This window comes from Ailuropoda melanoleuca, chromosome 1 (assembly GCF_002007445.2).
Source record: "Ailuropoda melanoleuca isolate Jingjing chromosome 1, ASM200744v2, whole genome shotgun sequence".
NCBI lineage: Eukaryota > Metazoa > Chordata > Mammalia > Carnivora > Ursidae > Ailuropoda > Ailuropoda melanoleuca.
Window position 1 is genome coordinate 10,761,441 of NC_048218.1, and position 26,543 is coordinate 10,787,983.

The window sequence follows — 26,543 nt, forward strand, 5'->3', positions numbered from 1 at the left end:
GCTCGCACTCTCTCTCACAAATGAATGAATAAATAAATAAATAAATCCTCAAAAAAAAAAAAAAAGGCAAAGTACAAAAGAAACTTTAGGGATACAGCAATAAGAGAATTCTGTGTTTTGTTTTGTTTTAATATTCAGAATCTGTTCATTTATTTACATTTCCCAAACCAGTTCAAGATCAGAATTAAAGAAGCATTTTAGCTCAAGGACCACAGTCCATTGCTTTACTACCTAAAGAATGTGGTCCACTGACCTTTACCAATTCCCATCAGTGATATGTCCAAAACAAGTGGCTTGACATCCATGAAGGGATGGAAACAGGTTTGAATGCAGTATAGGAAAAGCGACTGATAAAATACAGGCTCAAGGCTAAGGTAGATGTCTCCCTGGGTCATATGTACCCACCTTAGCTCTGCATAATAGATTTTCCACATATCTATGCATTACCGATAAGTAAAAATATAAAAATACTGATTCCAGTTACCAGTAATAAATCCAGATATTGGCTTTAAACTATGGAACTGTTGATCATGCTTCGCTCTTTCCTCTACAGTTATGGCCCAGATATCCAGGCTGCCTATAACCCAAAGAAAAGACAAATTATTCAATGCAAAAAGAATAACAAAGTGCTCACATGTAGTATTTCCCTAGTACTTCCAGATTCTTTCATTATGTTATCAATTCCTTGATTAACACCTGTTGGTCCTTGGAAGTTATATATATAAGTTAGAAGATAAAGTTAGAAAATTAAAACAGGCCAAAATAAGAAAGATACCGGCACAAATTCTTTTTAAAAAACTTGTCGAGTGGCGCCTGGGTGGCACAGCGGTTAAGCGTCTGCCTTCGGCTCAGGGCGTGATTCAGAGTTATGGGATCGAGCCCCACATCAGGCTCCTCCGCTATGAGCCTGCTTCTCCCTCTCCCACTCCCCCTGCTTGTGTTCCCTCTCTCGCTGGCTGTCTCTATCTCTGTCGAATAAATAAATAAAATCTTTAAAAAAATAAAAATAAAAAATAAAAAACTTGTCGATAATCTTATAGTTAGGAGGACAGTATAGAGACATAAGTTAATAGCCATTTATTTACGTAAACTGAAGCAACAAACCAATTTAAAATTATATTCTCAGGTGTTTTAAATGTCACAGGAGAAAGTTATGAATGAAGCAGAGTTTCACAATTCGTATCACAGGTGATTCCATGAAAATCTTTTTGGAGTGAAAAAATATTGAAATACTGGATTGTAGTGATGATTACACAACTCAATAAAAGTGACTAAAAGTCACTTAACTGTACAGTTTAAACTGGTGAATTTTATGGTATGTAAACTATACCTCAATAAAGATGTGTTTAAACATGGGTATCCTGGAAAAGGTGAAGGCAAACCAAAGAGAATGGGATTTGGGTTCTCCTTCAGTTTCAGTTCTAAGACTACCAGATGTCCCCTCACTTGTGAGACCTTCCTCGCTTTCGTCCTTAGTCTCCTCAGTGTCATCAAAATAATTTTAGATTACGTAGATGGAAAACCTTCAAAAGTTCAGATACTCCCCAAAAAGGTGGCAACAGGCAGTGTGGTATGTTTCATACAAAATGCGAATGTGACCAGCACAAAAGCAAAATGTCTGAATGTCACACCTCCCCTCTCTACGTTGTCTGGTCGGACAGTGACAGGAAGGGTGGACTCAGTCAGTTGCTGGAAATGTATTTACTGGCTGCCTCGTACGTGCCAGGCACTGTATTGGACATCAGAGACATCACAGTGTCTGAAACAGATAGCATCTCTTTACTCAGAGGCCTCGTAATCCTGCAACTTCTAGTGCCCTGTTGAAATTCGTTCCTAGAATGATAAACTAAAGCAAAAGCAAAAACGCAGCAAAACAACAAAACACAAACCTACTTAGTAACTAAAAAGAGGAACAAAAATAAAACAATAATGCTCATGGCTGTGGAAAGTTTGCAGGGTTCTGTACTGGAATTCCACAGGGACTTCAACAGATGTTAAATCAGAGGGTGGTGATCTGTGCCTCACTCTCCTCATGACTGGGGTAGACAGTTGCCAAAAGGCAGCCATAATAATGGCACCCTCTCTTTAAAAAAAAAAAACTTGGCCAGTAAGCACAACTAGTTATTTAACACGTCCATCATAATATTTGGGAAAAATACCTGAAAAAAAACCCCCATTTTATGCAGATTTATATGTTTTAAGTAGATGGAGGTAAAACAAACAAAAATGTCCTGCTTCCAATTCAGGCTTCGGGAAAAGTAGAGAATAAATGACTCAGTCACTTCAACAAATACAATGTGAAGAGAAAACAGTGAAAGGCAGAGGAGACACGTGAACTGAGAGCAATGTCTGGAACCTGATTTGAACCGACAAACCATAACAAAAAAAGGTCTGAAGACCATCAGGGAAATCCTAACACTGACTTGACAGTTGAGGACATTAAAGAATTACTGTGAATTTTGTAGGTATGACATTGGTATCATAGTTATGTCTTTAAGAGTGTTCACATCTTTCAGAAACACATGCTAACATATTTGTGGGTGAAATGAAATGGTGCCTGGGAGTTGCTTCCAAGGAATCCAGATGAAACAAATTAAAAAACAGGGTTCAGAGGGGCGCCTAGCTGGCTCAGTCGGTCAAGCATCTGCCTTGGACTCAGGTCATGATCCCGGGGTCCTGGGGGTTCCTAGAATCAAGCCCCGAGTCAAGCTCCTTGCTCTGCGGGGAGGATGTTTCTCTCTCTGCTCCTCCCTCCTGCACTGTTCTCTCTCTCTATCCCTCTCTCAAATAAATAATCTCTAAAAAAGAAAAAAAGAAAAAAAAAAGGGCCTTAGGGTGCCTGCCTGGCTCACTCCATAGAGCATGCAACTCTTGATCTCAGGGTCACTGGGCATGAAGACTACTTTAAAAAAAAGGAAGGAAGGAAGGAAGGAAGGAAGGGGGGAAGGAAGGAAGGAAGGAAGGAAGGAAGGAAGGAAGGAAGGAAGGAAGGAAAGAAAAAGAAATTAAGAAAGAAGGAAAACGGTCTCGAATATATTAAAAAAGGAAAATCTTTGAACTTACCTCCAAAAGGTGTTGGAAACTGAGCCATGGTTCTGTCGCTTTTACCTTGCTAATCGACGCCTGTAATTGAAATACAACATTTAAGTTTCTGAAAGCTTCATTTCCTATTTACTTACGAACACACTAACATGCTGTCTTTAATGACCAGACACTGAGAGCAGTGCCAGCGCTAGAGAACAGCTCTACAAATCTAAGTCAGAAGCGAGGGGTTCATTCATTCATTGCACCTTCTTAGCGCCAGGTACAATGACAGGCACTGGGGACCGTTGATGAAAGACTCTCCGGAAACAAGAGGCTTTCAGACTGGTGAGTGACACTATTAGCTCATGACAGCCTGTTAGATCACTACTGCTGTATTTTTTACTCTTTAAATACATGCGCTTCTGCGCCATCTACATATACCAGCCCATCTGCCTGGCGGTTTTAACAGTGGCTTCTTTAAATGAGCACGTAGTACAGGCTGCACGCTGTTGTAGGTGCCTTACAGCAGCTCGTGCCTTCATCATCACGGCCCTACGAGACACAAGGTATTTCCATCCCCTTACTGCAGAGAAGGAAAACGAGAATGAGATGAAGTGATTTGAGCAACACCACACATTTGTTGGCGGAGCTGGACTTGAGCAGGGCCAGCAAACCCCACGGCCTGTGTTCCACCCATGAACAACACTGTCGGCCAATTTTGCGAAAGGCCGTAAACAATGCATACGGTACTAACGTCTGTGCAGGATACCAAACATCAACCCGATGCTCCAAAACCCCATCAGGCATTATTTGTTCATGAACAGCCGAGGTGAAACCAACCCCATCTTCTTCCCCAACAAAAAAAATCCAAAAGTAATGAGTATCATCCTTACACTTAACATGGTAGATGCATACAGTTAAAAGTGAGTGCTAAATATTCATACATTGAACAATTTAGATCCATTTCGATTGATAGTCTCCTGCCCTGATACTCTTCAATTTCATATCCTAATCTGTCCATGGATTTTTTTTTTCCAATTATCACATTTTTAAACTTCCAAGAGCTCTTTCTTGTTCTCAACTCTTTATTCATACCACGCTGTCTTTTCTTTTAAGGGACACAACATCTTTCACTCTGTTTTTTTGCTTTTTTTTTTACCGGGGGAGGGGAGTGGGGAGGGAGTATTTTTCTTTTTCATTGTTTTCTGTTTCCTTCATCATTTGATTCCTTTTCTGTTTGTTGGCTGATTGTTTGGGGTCTTTCTCACTTTTGAGGCTTTCCTCATATATCTGGTGATCCCTGATCATATTTACGAGTAAGGCACAAAAAAAAATGGGCATGGATGGGCTTCTGTGTACGATGTGGTCAGGCGTGCCCAGTCACATTTCACTGAGAGACTTCCAAACATCAGTATGCAGAGGTCTCTGCTGAAACTGCTTACTTTTCCCAGAGAGAAGTGTACAGGAGGATGCTGGCTTTGGGGGAGGAACAGACAAGAAAGGAAGATGTGAAGGGGCCTACACTTCCATGTGTATACGAGCACATGTGCTGTTTATCTTCAGCCTCCAGCTTCACCCTTCTGGTCAGCACTGTCTCTGGTTCTAGGAAAAATGGGACTGAAGAAGTCACCTGTCTGCTGGGGATGCAGGAGAAGACATTCCAAAAGATCTCAATATAGATTTTTAAAGAACTTCCATGTCACAGCTGTAAAACTGACCTCTGTCTTTGACCCCTACCAAACACTCGGAAGACTGTTCAAGACATTCCTGGGGCCACCTCAGCTGTCTTGTCCTCCTTCTTTATCGGCCCTCTGTAGGCACTTGGTTGCACCTTTCTCTGAACTCAGGTACCATTCCATTCACTCTCTGGTTCCAGAAAATTCTTAAAAACTTTTGCTCACTGTCTTTTCCACTGTTATCTTTCTCCCTGTGAGTTGACAGCTGCTATGCTTCCTTTGTGATCACTGCAGACTTTATGGAAAAAGAAGAGAAAACATATGTGGTCAAGCAGCATATTTAAGTGGGGGGGGTCCTCTGGCTCCAGTTCTGAAGTAGATTACTTCTCACTGCCAGTGCTCTTTAGAAACTGTAACTGCTATTCTCTTCTTCCACTATTTCTCCCTCAATGCACTGTGTACAGAAGCTTGATAATTTTCCAAAAAAAAATTTTGTAAGATTTTATTTATTTATTTGAGAGAAAGAAAGAGAGTGGAAGGAGGAACAGAGGAAGAGGGACAGGCAGACTCCCCGCTGAGCATGGAGCCTGACTTGGGGCTCAATCCCAGGATCCTGAGATCATGACCTGAGCCAAAATCAAGAGTCAGACTCTCAACTGACCGAGCCACCCAAGTGCCCTGATAATTTTCCAGAAAATTTTAATGTCTTTCATCTCACTTCATCTTCATAACACTCTTTAAACTGACAGATCATACCTGCTTTTTGTTGAGCTTTACAAAAGCAGTAAGCTCTTAGTTTTAAAACCATAGTAAGGCAAATATTTCATATACATAACATGAGAAAACATTCTGTTCTGTTCTACTTCCCTTCTTTACTATTTATTGCAAAATAAAGAAAAGTAATTGATTTATTGATCTTCTTGGTACCCAGCCACTTTACCATATTTTCTTCTTGGTGCTAAGTCTCTCAGATGAGTCTTTCCAGTATTCTAGATCCCTCTCTGGGAACAAGGAATTTAAGCTTACATTTTATGTCCAAACCAATAAAGCTAAGCTATATAATAGCTGGGACAGCAGGAACTTTTATACTGCCCCTGACTTTCATGCTGATGGTTTTGGTATTTCATAACCAATGAAATAGGTTATGAATAGTTACGTTCACTATTGTGTTTTGGTAAATAGCTTTCCCCACATTTGGCAGTTTCCTATTATTCTCAGTTGATTTAAAATTTTCATTAGAAATGGCTGCCAAATTTGTGCAGAGGTTTTTTTTTTTATTATTTAATAAGATGACCATGTATTTCTTTTTTAAGTAGCATACTGAATTATAGTGATATATTTCCTAATACAAATCATCCTAGAGTTTATGCAATAAACCCAACTCAGATATGCATGTTACTCTTTTACTACATAACTAGATCCAATTTGCTCATATTTTCTTCAGAATTTCTGCTTAAGAAAATGTTATGCATAATTCTATGCAACACAGAATCAAGAGAAAATGGATATATTTCTACCTTACTATAAATTTCCACAATGATCTTTTAAAAAAGTATAATACATTTAATAGACCAAGAAATAAATGGAAATGTAAAGATTTAACAGTAAAAAGATCCCAAGAAAAAAATAATGTTAGGGGTGTGTTTGAACTAACCTTCAAAGAACAAATAATTCCTTTTACTAAAACCATTCCACAGGGGCCCCTGGGTGGCTTAGTTGGTTAAGCATCTGCCTTAGGCTCAGGTAGTGATCTTGGATTCCCAGGATCTAGTCCCACATTGGGCTCCTCCCTCTGCCCCCACCCAACTTGTGTTCTCACTCTGTCTGTCTCTCTCGCAAATAAATAAATAAAATCTTTTAAAAAATAGGGGCGCCTGGGTGGCACAGCGGTTAAGCGTCTGCCTTTGGCTCAGGGCGTGATTCCGGCGTTATGGGATCGAGCCCCACATCAGGCTCCTCTGCTAGGAGCCTGCTTCTTCCTCTCCCACTCCCCCTGCTTGTGTTCCCTCTCTCGCTGGCTGTCTGTATCTCTGTCGAATAAATAAAATCTTAAAAAAAAAAAAATCTTTTAAAAAATAAAAATGAAACCATTCCACAGAGAAAGATCAACTAGTCCTCAATTCAGATTATGAAATTAGCATCATCAATACTAAACCATAATCATGAAAGCATAGACTATTATCACTTTCCTGTAGATATAATAATTATATACCTCACTTTAAATCTTTTACAGCTATTTTGAGAGACTCACAGTCGGACAAAGTAGAACAACTCCTATGGTCCAAAGTATATTGTAATCATCGGCAGCTCCTTGGAAAAGCGTTTAAGAGTATTTGATGTTCACCACCCTTCCTAGAATTCAGGAAATAATTCCCCACCCTCTGTGAACCTCTTCCGCAAAAGCGTTCACCTATTACGAGCAAAGCTGGACAAAATTTGTCTTCTGACCCTTCTAACCTCCCTCTGACTCCCCTTCATCTCACATTTATTAGTGACAAAGGAATGCACTGCAACCCCAGCCTGTGTCCTGCACTTGTATACTAATGCCCTTCTGTCTCTTTCCTCCTCAGTTAAAGCCCTGCTCCCTAACTGTCACTGGTCTCAGCGAGAGATGGGGAAGGAATGGACCAAATAAAAACTAAGCCACTTTGAGGTATGAAGATGTACCGTCCAGACTTATTTACTAACACAAAAGTCCAAATGCTGGTTTAAGGTTAAGATCGGCATAGTCCCACATACATTTCTTTTAACCACAGGGACTTCAAATACCATTCACGACTAGGTTCTCCTCAGCTCCTAGGGAACCCCAGACAAAGGTAGTAACACACAGATGAAGCAAACGGACCAAACCTTGCAATACCACCTTCTTTTCAGTTCTATGCTACACACACAAACCATGGTGATAACATCTTGGTTCAAGGTATTTTGTTCCTACTTTTATATATATTGGCTTACATATTATTATAATTTGAAAAAATAAAATAATTTATTAAAAAAAAATCACATATCTAAGAATTCGAAATGTCAAAAACCAGAGCTCTAGTTTGCCTAAAATAGTATATGCCCACTACAGCCCCTCCGTTCCACTTAAAACTAAAAATGGGGCAAAACTTTAAAAAGTAGGGGCACCTAGGTGGCTCAGGCGTTAGGCGTCTGTATTCGGCTCAGGGCGTGATCCTGGCATTCTGGGATGGAGCCCCACATCAGGCTCCTCCACTGGAAGCCTGCATCTTCCTCTCCCACTCCCCCTGTTTGTGTTCCCTCTCTCACTGGCTGTCTCTATCTCTGTCAAATGAATAAATACAATCTTAAAAAAAAAAAAACTTTAAAAAGTAACTCCCTGAGGACAATTAAAAAAAAAAGTAGACAGATCTTAGAAGAGAGTCAAAACTGGGGCACCTGGGTGGCTCAGTCGTTAAGCATCTGCCTTCAGCTCAGGTCATGATCCCAGAGTCCTGGGATCTAGCCCCATGTCCGGCTCCCTGCTTCTCCCTCTCCCACTCCCCCTGCTTGTGTTCCCTCTCTCGCTGTCTCTCTCTGTCAAATCAATAAAATCTTAAAAAAAAAACAAAAAAAAAGAATAAGAATAAGAAGAGAGTCAAAAGCTACCCCCATTTTTGTTCACTTTTCTTTAGCAGCTTTGACCCAAGGCGGGGCCCAGACATGGAGTTAACACAGTGAAGCGGAGGACAAAGAGTAAACTCTGATAGAAACCCAGTCTTTCTGGCCAAAAGAACAAATAAAAACGGCCTTTATGGGCAGCAGAGTGTAAGGATCACGTATTTCTAAAAAATGAACTTACACAAGACTCGGGCTCACACCTGAGCTTCAGGACAAAACAAAAGGAGCCCAGCAAAAAAGTCCTTAAAACTGATCTGACAATGGAACCTGTGTGTGCAGAGAGCACACAGAACTTGTAGTTTGAACCTAATCAGGATGAACACCTGCTAAAACAAACAGCGGCATTGTGCAGCGGATTAACACAGCTCCCAGAATCTAACGAGAAATTCACAACATCCAGGATGCAATCCAGAAGTACTCGACATACAAAGAACTAGGAAAATCTCACAAATTCTCAAAGAAAGGAAAGCCTGTAATCAACAGATCCCAAATCCTAGATGATACAAACAGTGAAATTATCACAAAGACTTTTTAGAGCAGCTATTATCCTGATGTTCCATGAGGTAAAGGTAAACACAAATGAAATGACTGAAAATACTCAAGGTCTCAGCAGAGAAGAAAAAACTAGTTTGAAAAGAATCAAATGGAAACTTTAGAGAGAAACTTAGACCTTCAAGAATGAAGGAAGAGCAACAAATGGTAAATATCTGGGTAAATATAAAATTACATTCTTTCTACAATTCTCCTTAAGATATGTAGACTGTTGAAAGAAAATATTGTAATAGTGTCTAGTAGGGCTTTCAATGTATATAAATGTAATACCTATGACAACCTTAATATAAAGGTCCATGGGGCAAAAGTAAGGGACTTACATGGTTGCAAGCCTTCTGCATTTTATTTGAAGTAATATGATATTACCTATAAGCAGACTATGAAAGTTAGATAAATACATTTAATTCCTGGAGCGACGACTTAGAAAAATAAAAATAAAAAACAAAGGAATATAGCCCAAAAGTCAATAGATAAATGAAAATAGAATGTTAAAAATTACTCAAATAATTTTAAAAAGGCAGGAAAAGAGGAGTAGAAGAACAAAAAAAAGGACAAACAATAAGATGGCAGATCTGTTTCTAACATACCAATAATTACATTAAATTTTAATGGTCTAAATACTAAAGAAGATGATAGCTGAGGGAACGAAAGCAATGTAAATAGGGGTGCCTGGGTGGCTCAGTCGTTAAGCGTCTGCCTTCAGCTCAGGGCGTGATCCAGGTGTTCTGGGATTGAGCCCCACATCAGGCTCCTCCGCTGGGAGCCTGCTTCTTCCTCTCCCACTCCCCCTGCTTGTGTTCCCTCTCTCGCTGGCTGTCTCTATCTCTGTTGAATAAATAAATAAAATCTTAAAAAAAAAAAAAAAGCAATGTAAACAAGTAGAAGGAAGGAAATAATAAAAGATACAGGCAGATATAAATGAAAGCTTTTTTTTTTTTTTTAAAGATTTTATTTATCCATTTGACAGAGAGAGAGACAGCCAGTGAGAGAGGCAACACAAGCAGGGGGAGTGGGAGAGGAAGAAGCAGGCTCCCAGCAGAGCAGGGAGCCCCATGCAGGGCTTGATCCCAGGACCCTGGCAGACGCTTAACGACTGAGCCACCCAGGCACCCCTAAAAGAAAGCTTTTAAAAGACAGACAATAGAGAAAAATTAATGAAACCAAAATCTGGTTCCTTGGGGGAAAAAAATAATAATAACCCTGAGACTGATTAAGAGAACAGAAAATCAGATCAGAATTACTGTTAATCCTAAACACATTAAAAATGGCAAGAAATACTAAAAACTTTATGCCTACAAATTCGACAATGTGGATGAACAAATTTCTTGGAAAATAAAACTTACTAAAATTGATTCACGGAGAAACAGAATATCCATATATTCCAACCCTTACCAGAAAATAAACTGCATTCTCAGATGGTTTCATTGGTGAATTCTATCAAACATTCAAGGAAAAAATAATACAAAACCTATGCAAACTTTTTCAAACAGAGGGATCAGTGCCCAATTCATATTTTGAATTGCCAGAATAACTGACAGCTATTACCTCCAAAAAATTATAAGACAAGATCCTAAGGAATCTAGATGCCAAAATCATTAAGAAGGTATTAAAAATTTAATCTTAATAATATACAAAAAGGATAATAAAACATGACCAAGTAGGGTTTATCCCAGAAATGCAAGATTTCTTACCATTTGATAATCAGTTAATGTAATTTACCATATCAAAAGAATAAAGCAAAAAACCCCAATATGATCATTTCAATAAATGTGGGAAAAAAGCTTTTGACAAAAACTCAAACCCAATAATGATAAAAACTCACAGAAAACTAGGATTAGTAGGAAACTCCCTCAGATACAGGGCATCCATGAAAACCTACAGCTAACATCATAGTTAATGGTTTAAGACTGAATTTCTTCCCATGAGATAGAAAGAAGGCAGGGAAATCTGCTTTTACCACTCCTATTTAACACTGTTCTGGAGGTTCTAGCCACTGAGATAAGGTAAGAAAAACAGAAAAATAATAGCTAAAAAGACTGTTAAAGAACAAAATGAAACTCTCCCTACTTAGAGAAAACCCCAAGGAATCTACTAAATATAATAATTGGGCAAATTCTGATTTTGCAAAGTGATATAGCAAAACTGAAAGATAAAAGGTTAGTAACATATTAAAAAGCAACTGAATTCTCACATACTGGAAACAAATAATTGGAAAGTGAAATTAGACAAACAATCCCATTTACAGTAGTGCCAAAAAAGGTAAAAGTCCTAGGTATAAATTTAACAAAAGACATCCAGGGGTGCCTGGCTGGCTCAGCCTGTAAAGCTTGCAACTCTTGATCTCAGGGTCCTGAGTTCAAGCCCCACATTGGGCATAGAGCTTACTTTAAAAAGCAAACAAAGAAAAGACATCCAAGGCCTCCACATTGAACACTATAAAATACCGGGGGGGGGGGGGGATTAAAGAAGACCGCAATAAATGGAGAGATATACTAAGTTCATGGATTGGAAAATTCAATATTGTTAAAATTGCAATTCTCTCCAAACGGTTCTGTATATTCAATGCAATTCTTTTTTTTTTTTTTTTAAGATTTTTTAATTTCTTTATTCGACAGAGATAGAGACAGCCAGCGAGAGAGGGAACACAAGCCAGGGGGAGTGGGAGAGGAAGAAGCAGGCTCATAGCGGAAGAGCCTGATGTGGGGCTCTATCCCATAACGCCGGGATCACGCCCTGAGCCGAAGGCAGACGCCCAACCGCTGCGCCACCCAGGCGCCCCTATTCAATGCAATTCTAATCAAAACTGCAGCAGGCTTTTTAGTAGAAACTAAATAAGCTCATATTAAATTTACATGGAAATGCAAAGGACCTAGAATAACCAGAGCAGTTTTTAAAAAGAACAAAATTGGAGGACTTACCCTACCTGATTTCAAGATTTACTATGAAGCAACAGTCATCAAGACCTTTGGAACTGGTGTACAGGGAGACATACCAGATCAATGGAGCAGAAAACAAGAGTTCAGAAACAGACTTAACACAAGCTTGGTGAATTCATTTTTAGTAAAGTAGCAAAGGCAGATCACTGGAGGGAAGAAAAGGCTTTTCAACAAACAGAAGTGGATCAACTGGATACCCATGTGGAAAAAAAATTTAAAAACACTGATCCTAACTTCATATTATAAACAAAAATTAACTCAAAATTTTTAAATTTAAATTTGAACTAATTTAAAACCATACAGTTTAACATTAAAATTCTAAAAGAAGGGAGAATACCTTCATGACCCTGGGCTAGACAATAATGTCTTAGGGCACAAATAAGCATGATTTATTTACCAAAAAAACAGGGTGGGGGGGGGTTGGGCTTCATCAAAATTAAAAGTTAGCTCTTCAAAAGTATCATTAAAAAGACAAAAAGGCAAGCCATAAAGCAGGAAAAAAACATTTGCAACACAATCATCAGACAAAGAAATTATATTCAGAATACATAAGGAAATCTTACAACTTAAAAATAAGATACATTTGCCTATGGTTCACCATAGTTTGCTTATCCTGAACTGTAATTCTGCTATTTCCAAATAAGAACTTTTTTTTAACCTAAAAAAAGAAAAAAAAAAGTCAAACAACTCAGTGAGGAAATGGTCAAGATGTGAACAGACACTTCACAAATTAATTTACAGAAACAGCCAACAAATACATGGAAAGATGCTCAACATTATGAGCCATTAGCAAAAAAAATTTTTTTAAAAGATTTTATCTATTTATTTGACAGAGACAGACAGCCAGCGAGAGAGAGAACACAAGCAGGGGGAGTGGGAGAGGAAGAAGCAGGCTCCTAGCAGAGTAACCCGATATAGGGCTCGATCCCAGAATGCTGGGATCACGCCCTGAGCCGAAAGCAGACGCTTAATGACTGGGCCACCCAGGAGCCCTGAGCCATTAGCAAAATTAAACTGCAATGACATGCCAATGTATTTCCACTGGGATGGCAAACATGAAAAAGACTGACCATACCAAGTGCTAGCACGTACTGCTGACAGGAATGTAAGATGTCACAACCTCATGGAAAAATATAGTTTTCTTAAAAAGTTGTAAGGGGTGCTTGGGTGGCTCAAATGCTTAAACGTCTGACTCTTCATCTCAGCTGGAGTCTTGATCTCAGGGTCATGAATTCAAGCCCTGCGCTGGGCTCCACACTAGGTGTGGAGACTACTGAAGAGGGGGGAAAAAGTTGTACAGATCCATTTGGATCTAGCCACTCTAATTCTAAGTATTTAGCTAAAAGAAATGAAAATTTATGTCCACACAAATATTTCTATACATTCATATCAGCTTCATTTTTAAGAGCCAGAACTAGAAACCCAAAAGTCAATCAACTGATGAATGGATAAGCAACTTACAAATAAAAAGGAACCAACTGGTGGTACAACCCTAACATGCACGAATGTCAAATTACTATGCTATGCAAAAAAAGCCAGGGGTGTGTGTGTGTGTGTGTGTGTGTGTGTGTATAGTATGACTCCATTTTTGAAAAAATTCTAGAAAATACAAACTAATCTATAGTGACAGAAAACCAGTCAGTACTTGCCAGGAGTCGAGAGCAGAGGAAGGGACAGATTACAGAAGTACAAGAAGCACAAGGAAACTTTGGGGAACGGTGATGGTTTCACAGGTACACGCATATGTCAAAACTGATCAAATAACACACACGTAGTTTAGTGTAGTTCAATTACATCTTGATAAAGTTGAAAAAAGTCACAAGCCACAGGTACAAAAAACCCCTATGATTAAAAGCCAAGAGTTTTGCAATCCTAGCAGCTTGATACAAATTAGAATATCTATGCTGATTATCATGTGAGAGAAGTACCCATTCCCAACAACTCCCAACAAGCATCTTATAATTAAAACAAAAAGACAACTTTAAGCCCTATTTAAAAACTTACTTGAAGAGACAGAACAAATGATGAATAAGGCTTTTGAGCAACAATGTTTAATATAATTAAATGACAGGTCTAAAATTGTGATTATGAATCCTTAATAACATTATTTAGTAAGGATGACAGAGAAATTTTATTTTTAAAAAGTTTTTTTCTTTCTTTCTTTTTTTTTTTAAAGAAGTGGGGTGGGATGGGGGGGCATGGTCTATGCTGAATGAAACCAAAATGCTTTACTAGAAGATAGGAAATACTCATCTTAATTTCACTATATCCAGCGTATTTTGTAATGAATGCCCTTTACTAAATACACAAAGACTAGTGGGTTTTCCAAATACCTTTATGACCAAATAATAAATGCATGTAACAGCTATATTCTGATTTTCAATTTCACTGAAGTGGGGATAAAAATCTAGAAGGAGAGAATAAAAACTAGGTATTCTTAAAAATGCCACCAATTAAAACCTGGTCCATCTCTTAAACACAGATCAAATTCTGCATATACCCTAAGGCAGATTAAGTGAAAAAATATGAACAAAGTATCCTTAAGAATATAAACAAAATGTGAATACAATGTAAGAATAGATATGAAGTCTCACAGAGTCACCATTTGGTTTGTGTGAGGAAAATATATATACCCCTAGAGGCAAATTAGAAGGCTTTTCAGGAAAAAATTAAAACTGCATTCACTGCCATAACTCTAAAAATAAACTAAAATATATAGTTAAAACACAAATTTAGAATGATGAGACGTAAACTTCAGTCCCTCCATCTCTAAAGTAACAGCATTTGGCTAGATATTTTATGAAGGCCTCTTCATTCGTATTTCCAGAGTAAAAATCCTTTTTAGATGTAGCCAAATTTTCAAATATTAAGATAACTGAAAAAGGAGTCATTTTTTTTAATTGTCATGTCTGAGCGTTAGGGTATTTAATATTTTCACACTCGCATTTTTGATCAGATAATCATTCCTATTTAGATCTTAGTTGAAAATAAGCCTTTATACCTTTTAAAGACTTCCTCTCCAAAGCCTTACTCATTTACTCAGGAAAAGATAGTCTTCCCATGGACAACATAAAGCAATATATTGACCCAACACATAAACGACAGGCTTGTGTCAGTAATTTTTCTCTCCTTATTGAAGCATTTCAAGATTGTCTTAAAAGAGCTGATTTCTTAAATCCTTTTTTCATTCAAATGACATCATAAAGCTCTACTCCCAGAATCAGAGATAATGGTCTACACATTATGCCAAAATTATGGAGTCGGCTTAGGTGAGGAATTATTAGTATGATCCTTGCTATTAAGAAGTTTACATGGCGCCTGAGTAGCTCAGTCAGTTAAGCATCTGACTCTTGGTTTTGCTCAGGTCGTGGTCTCAAGGTCGTGGGATAGATCCCCATGTCAGACTCTGCACTCAACTCCAAGTCTACTTCAGATTCTTTCTCCCTTTCCCTCTGCCCCTCCTCACTCCCTTGCTCTAAAATAAATAAATAAAATCTTAAAAAAAAAAATAGTAGTTTATAATTGGGGCACCTGGGTGCTCAGTTGGTTGAACATCCAACTCGATTTCGACTCAGGTCATGATCTCAGGGTCCTGGGATCGAGTCCAATGTCAGGGTCTGGGCTCAATGGGGAGTCCACTGAGGTGTCTCTCTCCCTCTCCCTCTGCCTCTGCCCTTCGCACCACTCACACACGTGCACACTCTCTCTCTAGTAAATAAATAAATCTTTAAAAAAGTCTACAATTGGGGCACCTGGGTGGCAACAGTCATTAAGCGTCTGCCTTCAGCTCAGGGCGTGATCCCGGCATCATGGGATCGAGCCCCACATCAGGCTCCTCCGCTATGAGCCTGCTTCTTCCTCTCCCACTCCCCCTGCTTGTGTTCCCTCTCTCGCTGGCTGTCTCTCTCTCTGTCAAATAAATAAATAAAATCTTTAAAAATAAAAAGTAAAAAAATAAAAAATAAATAAAAAAAAATAAAAAAACAAATGAACAAACAAACTCTGTTAAATACAGAGAATAAACTGGTGTTTGCCAGAGGGAAGGTAGATGGGGGGGATGGGTGTAATAGATAAAGGGGATTTAAAAGACACAAACTTCCAGTTATAAAATAAATACATCACAAAGATGAAAAGTATAGCATAGGGAATACAGTCAACAATACTGTAATAACATTGTATGATGACATGATGGTAATGACACTTATTGTGGGAAGCAATGAGTAATGTATAGAGTTGTTGAATTAATATATTATACACCTGAAACTAACACGACATTGTATGTTAAAAACAACAAAAAATGGGCAAAGGACCTGAATAGGCATTTTTCCACAGAAGATATACAGATGGCCAACAGACATATGAAAAGATACTCAACCTCACTCATCATCAGGGAAATGCAAATCAAAACCACATAAGATAGGATAGCTATTACCAAAAAGAGAAGAGAGAACAAATGTTAGCAAGGATGTGAAGAAGAGAGAACCTTTGTGCACTACTGGGGGGGATTGTGAATTTGTAGATCCATTATGGCAAACAGTATGCAGTCTCTTCAAAAAATTGAAAATAGAACTAGTATTATAATCCAGCAATCCCACTACTGAGTATATACCCAAAGGAATGAAATAAGTATCCCAAAGAGATGTATGAACTTCCATGTTTACTGCAGCATTATTCACAATAACCAAGATATGGGAAACAATCCAAACGTGTCTGTCAGTGGATAAATAAAGAATGTGGTATATATATGTACACACGTGAATGTGTGTATATTATATTACATACACACACAGACACACAATGTAAAATCATTCAACCATTTAAAAAAGGGAGGAAATCCTGCTATTTCAACATGGATGAACCCGAAAGACATTTTGCTAAGTGAAATAAGCCAGACATGGAAAGACAAATACCATATAATCTCACTTATATGTGGAATTTGAAAAAGCCAACCTCATAGAACCAGAAAGTAAAATGGTGCTTGCCAAGAGGGAAGGAGAAGATGCTTGTCAAAGGATAAAAACTTTCAGTTACCAAAAGAGTTAAGTTCTGGGGATCTAATATATAGTATGGTGACTATGGTTATTAATACTGTATTCTACACTTTAAATTTGCTAAGAGAATAGATCTTAAGTGTTCTCACCACACACACACACACACACACACACACACACCACACAGAGTTAACTGTGAGGTGTGGATGTGTTTAATTAGTTCAACTGTGCTAATCACTTCACAATGTACATGCATATTAAATCATCACATTGTACACCCAAAAGATATACTACCTCAATAAAGTTGGGGGGAAAAAGGAGTTTACAATTAAATAGGGAATGGAAAATACAAATCAAAAATCTCTGTGTGTGTGTGCGTGTGTGTGTGTGTATACAGAGAGAGATGTAAACAACATGTAATAATTAAAACTTTGTTAAATGCTTATGAATACATATGATCTGTATTAGCCAACTTCATCTTATGAATAGCTCTATGGGTTAAATAACATTGCTCTCCCATCTTACAGATGTAGAAACTAAGGCAACAGTATATACAAGTAGTAAATGGTGGGAGTCAATTTGGTTTTAGGGCACATGATCCTAACCTCATTCCTTCAGGATTATGAATTTACTGGAACAACCATGAAGTAGTTAGCCTGGTAAACCAAACAGGGTGGAGCTGGGAGGTGGGGAGTAAGGGGATACTGTTCCAAGCAATAAAAGCACTAGAAAACAAAAAGGAGGCAGAAAGGGAAACCAACTGTTTGTTTTTTTTAAAGTGTCAGAGCAGACCACAGAGGAAACTGAATGGGAGAAATACGTCTGACAGAATTTTGCCATATAAGTCCAAGGAGCTTTTACTTCTTCTATAAAAATGCAAAGCTTCCTGAAGTGTAAACATTTCTCACACAGAAGCCTGAAGTTATGTGTGTGTGTGTGTGTGTGTGTGTGTGTGTGTGTGTGTGTGTATAAAATGTAACAGGAAGCCCAGAGCAGCAACAACAGAAAGAAAGAAGGAAAGAAAGAAAGAAAGAAAGAAAGAAAGAAAGAAAGAAAGAAAAAAAAAAATCAAAAAATGAGGGAAGGCAGTAGTTCTATCCATAGGATAGGATTTCAGTGGAGTTCCTAAACAGAGAAGCAGGCACCTACCTAGGGTAAAGCAGAGAAGGGCGTGCTTCCATCTAAGCGTCTGGCCTACTGCCTGGGAAACAGCAGGCAGGACTGCTGGCCTTGGAGGGCACAAAGCTCACTCACCGGCACAGCACTAGCTAAGGCAGTGGGTAAAGCACCTGCACTTCTTACAGGCACAGGGGAGACCACTACATAGACAAATATGGCCTGTACTGTCCTACATTATCAACAGCCTCAATTTATATTTCCTTTTAGTCCTTTCCCTATAAATATACAATTGTTCCCTTCTTTTCCTGCTTTACATTATAATATATGCTTTACCCAAGTTATTTTAAAGCCTTTCGTAAACATGTTGCTAGAATTAGACAGTAATTTTCAGAGTGAGGCAAACACTCCTATATTTACATATAAAAAATAGAAAAACATGCAGACTAAATACTGAGCAATCAAGAAATAGGTAAAAAGTCATTTTTTTAAAGTTCGGATGAATGTTAGGATGGTTAAGCCAAGGGCTAGAATATGTTTGAGCAGAGTATTTAACCTTTCTTCATTTCAGCTTCAGAAAGAGTGAATAATTGAAAGCTAAAGGAATAAATACCGATCCTTAATTTCAGTATTCACATTAAAATCTCAAATATTGACATACTTAAAGCAGAAGACCTCTACAAATGTGTATTTATAAAATAGGAAGACCATTCTTAAAACATTTATTAAATGTCATTTCACATGGAAAAGAATTATATTGAAAGAGGTTTGGTATTTGATTTCCAATGTTTTATTATCAGAAAGGGAGATTATTCAGAAAATATGAAACGATTTCAAAAAAATTTAAAAACATACTAACAGGGGCACCTGGGTGGCACAGCGGTTAAGCATCTGCCTTCGGCTCAGGGCGTGATCCCGGCGTTATGGGATCGAGCCCCACATCAGGCTCTTCCGCTATGAGCCTGCTTCTTCCTCTCCCACTCCCCCTGCTTGTGTTCCCTCTCTCACTGGCTGTCTCTACCTCTGTCAAATGAATAAATAAATAAAATCTTTTAAAAAATAAAATAAAATAAAAACATACTAACAAATACTAAAATCAGCAGTTTAAAAAAGGCTAAATTTAACATGAGAAATAATTTTTTTGAGAAATAAAATTTCTAAAGTCTAAATTATTGGCATAATTTAAAATGTTACTTTATATTAAATAATTTATCTGAAACATCTTTAAAAATAGGCATGTTATACAATTCTTTCAGATTTCCTGAAGATTTGAAAATATTTTAAAGTTTTTTTTTTATGTTCTAAGGTTTTTTTAAATTAAAGAGGGGAAGGGCATGAATGAAAACAAGTACGGGAGATGAAATGAGGCAATTAAAATAGACACTCATTCACAGAAACAGGAATCTTCACAATTATGTAATTCAAATAATCAGCAAATTTCTAATATACCAAAACAGGGCTAATTTAGGATTTAATGACCTAAAGAGCAAAAGGAGATTATGAACATACAGTATCAGTTTTTCACTTAATTACTGACCACTGCCTCACAAAAATCTTGTAATCCTCTTACATAAATAAGGAAAAGTTACAGGAGGGGTGAGGGAGGGGTCAGGCAGAGGCCTGGGTGGTGCCACAAACACTCCACTGACCTAGGTTACTGGATTCATAACCCAAAAAACACCCGGCCTCAGTAGTTTAAAATGTACTCTTGGTAGAGAAGGTATTTTACATAATGGAACATTTTTAAGTCAATCAGCCTCACCCCTCCTATTCCTTAAATTTACAATACTCCAGCAGTCCTAGGTTGTGGATAGCCACATTTGTGCTGCCAGAGAAAGGCAAGCTGGTTGGAAGGTATCAGGCTAGAGAGGTAAGGAAACAAGAGAACTATTCTTTCTCATATTTAAAATTTTTGGCTTGCATTTTAACAGGTCTATTGTCTACATTCAGTTCAATGAGTTCTTTCCCAATATGCAGGCTAATTTACTTGAAATAGATTTTCATGGTACTAACGTAGTGAACTTTAAATTCATTTCTTATAAAGAAATTTTTTTTAAAATTTTGTTTGAAAGCTGCTCAAAAGGGGGCACCTGGCTGGCTCAATCACTGAAACATCCTACTCTTGATCTCAGGATCATGAGTTCAAGGCCCACGGTGGGTGTAGAGATTACTTTAAAAAAAATTAAAATAAATAAAAATTTTAAAAAAGAAAGCTGCTCAAACGATTTAGTTTTAGGTTAAAGGGCTACAGGATGGAAAGGTACAGAATAGAAATTTTAAATTTCTAGAAATTCGGCATCAAGGAAATACTGAAAAGAAAGGAAAAACCTCAAAATGTAAGAAAAGAATGAAAAAATAAAGGTATTTTAAACACCTTTAAAGCGTATAAAAATATCCTCAGGAACATAAAAAAATATGTAACTTACACTCTACTCATATTATGATACTATCTAGTATTTGAGTTATGAGCAATCTGGTTTTAGGTATTTTTCTATGCACATTTATCCCTCTTCTAGAATAATAAAAATTAAAAGGACTCACTGAAAACTGTTGTCCCCACATCTTTTCCTTTTGGAGGTTTTTATATCTCCAAAAATTAAAAATTTAGAAACCCTTAAAAAAAAAAATCAAAGGAAATCTTTCTCTTATTAAAAAAAAAGTCTGCAATGAATGGAAACTAGAAGAGCCCACACCCATGCTCTATAGGGAGTCTTATGACAAATCCCACTCCTGTGAAAAGTGTCTGAGCAGGAGATGAACACAAAGCAGAAGCTGCCCTATAAGATTACACATAAAGGCAGGATGTACACAAAGCCCTTTTGAAACGCAGAGAAAAGGTACTGAAAACCAAACAATAAACGGACAAAGGAACTGACAAATCCCAAACATATAGCCAACCTGATCAATGCCAAATTGTCATGTCTCAAGTCATGGGCCTCAAATGTGGCTTCTACATGTGCTGCTGTTTCAAGTAGCACGGGATGACCCATAAGGGACGACTGGCTGGTAAGATTTTAAGACCGCACGAAGGGTAAAGAACCTGATAAAAAGGAGAACCTTATTACTAAGTTCAAAGAGACATTGTCAACTTTGTCTGAAAAGCTGTAGTGAATATTCATGCTGTTCTCTAAAAAGGGAATAAGCATGCATCCCAGATTTTTGTTGTTGGGGGAGGCGGTGGTGGCAGAGGACAGAGGTGAGAAGGGGACAGGTCAGGAGTGAGACCAGTGGTGAGGAATCACTGTCAGGCCCAGCTGTCAACACATTACTTGGCAACACTCACTGGCATTTCAGACTATTTGTCCATTTATTCCAGCTTACTTTCCACAAAGAGAAATGCCCCAGTAGCTGCCTTTAGAGCTTCAGTCAACAGATTTTAACCTCTATTCTTCTAAATTATCCTTACGTTAATATTGGCAATGGGAGAGAATTCATCCCGGAGTAATAAAACCAAAACCTAGCTACAAAGTTAAAAAACGAAGGGCAGGAGACAAAAAGCCTTGAGAAAGGAATTTAAGAGATAAATGGAAGTTAACTGACCCCTCTTGGATGCTTATTTCCACCTTTTGACCACCAACTAACTGCAGAGTAACCTCTGAAAAGTCATTAACCATAGCTTGTCTTTTTAAAGAAATCAGATTCTAGAGCACTACCGCTGCAGATAGAATAACCATTCATAAGGTTTCAATACAATAAATGAGGGACTTCATTTATTCCAGAAGGTTCTACATTCAAGAGGATCAATAAGAAAAAAAAATATTTCAAGGTACTGAAAGCTAAAAAAGTAATTCCTGGAAGAAGCATATAACGCAAAACTAAACAACAAACAATAGTGTTAAGAAACAGGAGTGGGGAGAAAAGCATTTCAGATCAAACTTTTATTTTATTTTATTTTATTTTATTTTTATTTTTATTTTTTGTCTTTTCCTAAAAGAGCCGGTAGGCCCAGGAAAATATTTGCCAACCCTATTTCTGGCCCTGCTCGTCTGCACTGCAGAAATGTCCTCAAAACGGCAATGACAGGATTCGTTTCTATTTTTATTCTTATAACCAAATGACGCAGAAGTGTGTTTATGTGTGCATGTGTGTGTTTGAATGTGATAGTTTACTAATTGTTTTGGTATAAGGAGCTTTCTATTCTATTTTAAATTGTTGTAAAATAGAAGACGTTTATTGAACACCAATTACACGGCTGGTAGCCCTGAGCCAAGCGTTTTACAGGCATTTCTGACCATCTCCCGGAGCCTGGGAGCTAATGCCCCCCTTGGCCCCATTTTGCAGAGGATGAAACGAGGCACAGTGAGGCCAAACAGCTTGTGCAGGAAGGCTCCAGAGGTGGGAAAGCCAGAGCTCAAAGCCACGTTTGGTGCAGTCTGGGACAGGTGGGTAGCTGGAGAGGAGGGAGGCAGAGACTGTTCTGGTTAATAGTGAACGGTTATGGTTAGCATAGTTCAGAGCACTGACCACCTCAGCCATGTTGAATTCATTTTACAGAGATACAAGGTGACGGCGCGGGGGCGGGAGGAAGAGGGGGCAGACCTTCTGGCATCGTGTACAGGCTTCCATCTGTAACAAGAGAATCCCGCATTTCTCTCTTCTTTTTTTTTTTTTTTTTAATTTTATTTTATTATATTGTGTTAATCACCATACAGTACATCAAACTTTTATTTTAAATACAAAATACGCAATTACAAGATGATCAGCCAAATAAATGGGATTATGCAAATTTAACTTATTTTGAACTCACATACTTTTCAGTACCCTCTCAAATAGAAATTAATAAGGACCCCAAAAAAGGAAATTTAACAGGTAATTATAAACATTTTGTCACATGGAAAAAATGTAATGATCCAGGTTAAACGGAGAACAAAACGTTGTCATCTGCATCACGTGGATGTATAGTTACTCAAAAAGAAACAATCTAAAGTCTTAGTTTTCTTCCAAATAAAAACTTTAGCTTCCACACATTACAGGCACATGCTCCCTTAAAAGAAAACATTAAAATAATGTTTTCATCATTTTATTTCTTCCACGCCACAGCACATGAACTGGTATCACACTTGTCTTTAAGTCAATACAGTGTACTGGTTTACAACGCTCACCTTTATCTCTAGGTAATTAACTTGTACACCTCTAAACAACAGCCAGCAACCAAGCCTTGGTATTATCAGTTCACCTGCGGGAACAGTGGAAGGCTAAGCAAAGGAAAGGTTTAGAGAGAGCCTTCAGCTTTAGGAAAAAAGTCAAGAAACCACCCAGAAAGCGCCAATGGTGCAAAATAACATTGCAACACTGAATAGAGCAAGAAAGCACAAAGGCCTCCTGCCAGATTTTTAAGCCTGCTTCAACAAAAATAGTGCACCAGCTGCATCTGGATAAATTAAATATGGGTTTATAGATCATAGTAAAAGCAGAAATGAAACCTATGCATGCTGTGTTAAAAAAAAAAAAAAAACCAGGTGCTAGTATTTATAAAATGCTCTACATCTGAATGTATTCATCAACACTGAATTGGCTACATGGAAGCCTTGATAATGAGAACTGAGAACCCAGCAAACATTTCACATCTTTGACATCTTCACGGATGTAGTGCCACAATGGATGGCAATATCAATTAGACCCTCCCGTCCAACGCAACTAATTCCCGATGCCAGCAAGTGGAAAACTCAATGGAGATGCATTTTATTTTTATTTATTTATTATTATTATTATTTTAAGATTTTATTTATTTATTTGACAGAGATAGAGACAGCCAGCGAGAGAGGGAACACAAGCAGGGGGAGTGGGAGAGGAAGAAGCAGGCTCATAGCAGAGGAGCCTGATGTGGGGCTCGATCCCATAACGCCGGGATCACGCCCTGAGCCGAAGGCAGACGCTTAACCGCTGTGCCACCCAGGCGCCCCTGGAGATGCGTTTTAATCCCTTAAAGAGTTTTTTGCTAAGGACAGTTAAAGCGTTTGCCCGATCAGGAGATAAAGGAAATCTGCACAGGGACATATTGCTAATCTGATCCACACAGAGATGCTGGCTGCCTCCCGCTATAGTTGGAGGTTATTTACCAATGTGTAAAGAATGGGCAAAGTCCAAGTGAAAAAGCCTGACCGCAACATCAATGAAAAGTCACTGAGTGTCATGAATGAGAGCAAAGGACAATGCGGTCATTAATAAAACCAACTGCGCCCTGCTAGGTGACCCAGGACGTCTAATGCAGGATAAGATTTATCACCACTAGGAAGTTTTAGGACTAAAAAACCGTTCAATAACATTAGCATCACTAAAACACTAAACAGACTGTAGCTAACAGAAAACCAGACCGTTTTAGAAGGCAACAGATCCATGATTCAAAACTTTAATTTCACTTCACTTGACTGAGATACACTGAAATATATTTAAGCCTGAAGAAACTGAGAAAGGCTGAAAAGAGTCGTGGTCATCATTTGCTGAAGATTTCACTCATTTCTTTAAGTAGATCCAGCTGTACCACTTAAGTCCAGAGAGGATGTTTGGAAGTTTCTGTTAGAATCATAAATACAATGTGATCTGGAATAAAGCTGCAAAAGAAGAAAATCCCAGATTTTCTCAGTTTCACATTCCCTTTAAAAAGATTCAACTTCTACTTATAATATGAAAAACTTGGTAGAAGCCAATTTTATAGTCAAAATGTGGATCCCAGTTCATCTAGAATTCCAATTTAGGCACGTTTGCACACTTAAAGTTGACTGCATTTAAATTCAATGTTGCAAAATCCAGTAGTGCTATTGAGCTCTATAATTCCAAACAACATTCAAAAGATTTTGAAAAGATAACTATTGTTACCGAGGGAAGAAAAGTTAATTCATTCAATATGCACTTCACTGAATAACATTCATCTAGATGTGGACATTATATAACTAACCCTTCATTCCCTCTCCAACAAAGCTTTTCTTATTTTCTGGACATCCCAACTTTTAAACGGATCTTACACAGTTTTTGTCTAAGGGAAATTTTACTTGAGAATGTGAGCCAATTTACTTAAGGTCAACTCAGCTTGGAAACTCACCACAAAGGAATGAAGAAAAGCCTCAAAATAAATAAGTATATTATTGCAGATTTCCAATATTATTAGCCATATAGCAAAGAGAGCCCTGTCTCACACTGCTGGTGGGAGGGTGAACCGTTACAACTCCTCTGGAAAGGAATGTGACAACATATGCATCAAGAGGGGGAAAAAATGTTCTTACCCCTGTACCCAATAATTCAATTTCTGGGAATCTGCCCTAAGAAAATTATCCAAAATGCAAAGATAGATATCCAAAAGGTGTTTGCTGTGACTTTACTTAGAACAATTAAAATCTGAAATAATCTTAATTGTCTGATAGTATAAGAACATTATTAATAGCATAGGTAAATTATGATGTTATAATGAATCTATACAGTGAAATATGTGATCATTAAAACAATTAAAAATGCTCATCAAAAAAAAAGTTTAGAACTTTAGACATATTATTATGTCCACCATGTTGTTCTTTTCCAAAAATGCCCTGAGAGAAGAAAATATACCAAAAAATTAAAAGTTGTATTAAAAGTTGTAAATAGGGGTGCCTGGGTGGCTCAGTGGGTTAAGTGTCTGCCTTCGGCTGGCATCATGATCTCGGGGTCCTAGGATCAAGACCCATGGAGGGCTCCCTGCTCAGCGGGGAGTCTGCTTCCCCCTCACCCTCTGCCCTGCCCGCCCACTGGCTCTCTCCCTCTTTCATGAATACATAAAAAATCTTAAAAAAGAAAAGAAAACTAAGTGAAATTACACGAAAATGGTCATGTTTCACTTACTAGCATTTTGAAAGCAGCTGATTCATAAAGCTTACAGGATAACTCACCCATTTTTTATGAGCTTTGCAGAGAAATACTTGACCAATTAATGTTTAAAATCACCCTTTTATGTTCAGAACATCTAAAATCCTATTTTTTATATTTTCTTCCTGTGTGGCTATATTTCAATACGTAAGATCCAGAAATCTAACTGAAAATGTTACTCTGCTGAACAGAATAGAAAACAGAAATGTATATAGTCACCCCATCTATCTGAAATTCTAATAAAGCTGCTCGGCCTTAAACGACACTCTGTATTACAAGCTGAGTATGTTGCTTCAGTGGGCTCCGCAACAGCACTGGCAGCAGTGAGACCACAAGTCATTCTAAAATAAAAGCAAACCTCTATTGATTCTCACAAGAGGTTAGCAAAAATTCACTGAGCGGTCACCAAGCAGGGCACAGAGGCCAGAAGATAGATGATCGACAGTTTAAAGCCATCAGATGGAAAGCATCCAGGGAGCACCCAGCTCTGGGACTTACTGCTTCTGGGACTTCTGTGAGTTGCTCTGGCTACTTCTGAGCCTTAGATTCTTTATCCATAAAATGCACGTCACAATAGTACCTAACCGAAAAGGTTCCTAATGACAAAGAAACTCTCCCTACCACAGTTTAATCAGGTTCCTCCAAGCCCTCTCTTGCCTAGGCCTTGGCTTTGGCCCCATCCTGTCTTCAGTCTGCCTCGCTCAATTTTAGCAAGAATCCTGCTAAGTCAGTTTCATGAGAACCCCTCTCCCCCGATATCTGATCACGCTCAGGATGTGATCAAGTTCCTCATC

At 38.1% G+C, this 26,543-nt stretch overlaps 1 protein-coding gene across 12 annotated transcripts in view; it reads right to left on the reverse strand.

Annotated features, from left to right (window-relative positions):
• ITSN1 (intersectin 1) overlaps nucleotides 1-26,543 on the reverse strand; it is a 206,032-nt gene that overhangs the window by 138,631 nt on the left and 40,858 nt on the right. For all 12 annotated transcript variants that reach the window (XR_004624017.1, XM_034655974.1, XM_034655990.1 and 9 more), the window contains 2 exons: nucleotides 3,064-3,123; nucleotides 485-577 (listed from right to left, as the gene is read on the reverse strand). Coding sequence is in view for 11 of the 12 variants with exons in the window: in XM_034655974.1 (XP_034511865.1) it covers nucleotides 485-577; nucleotides 3,064-3,091 (121 nt within the window). In the remaining variant the exon portion in view is untranslated. The remainder of the gene's footprint in view (nucleotides 1-484; nucleotides 578-3,063; nucleotides 3,124-26,543) is intronic.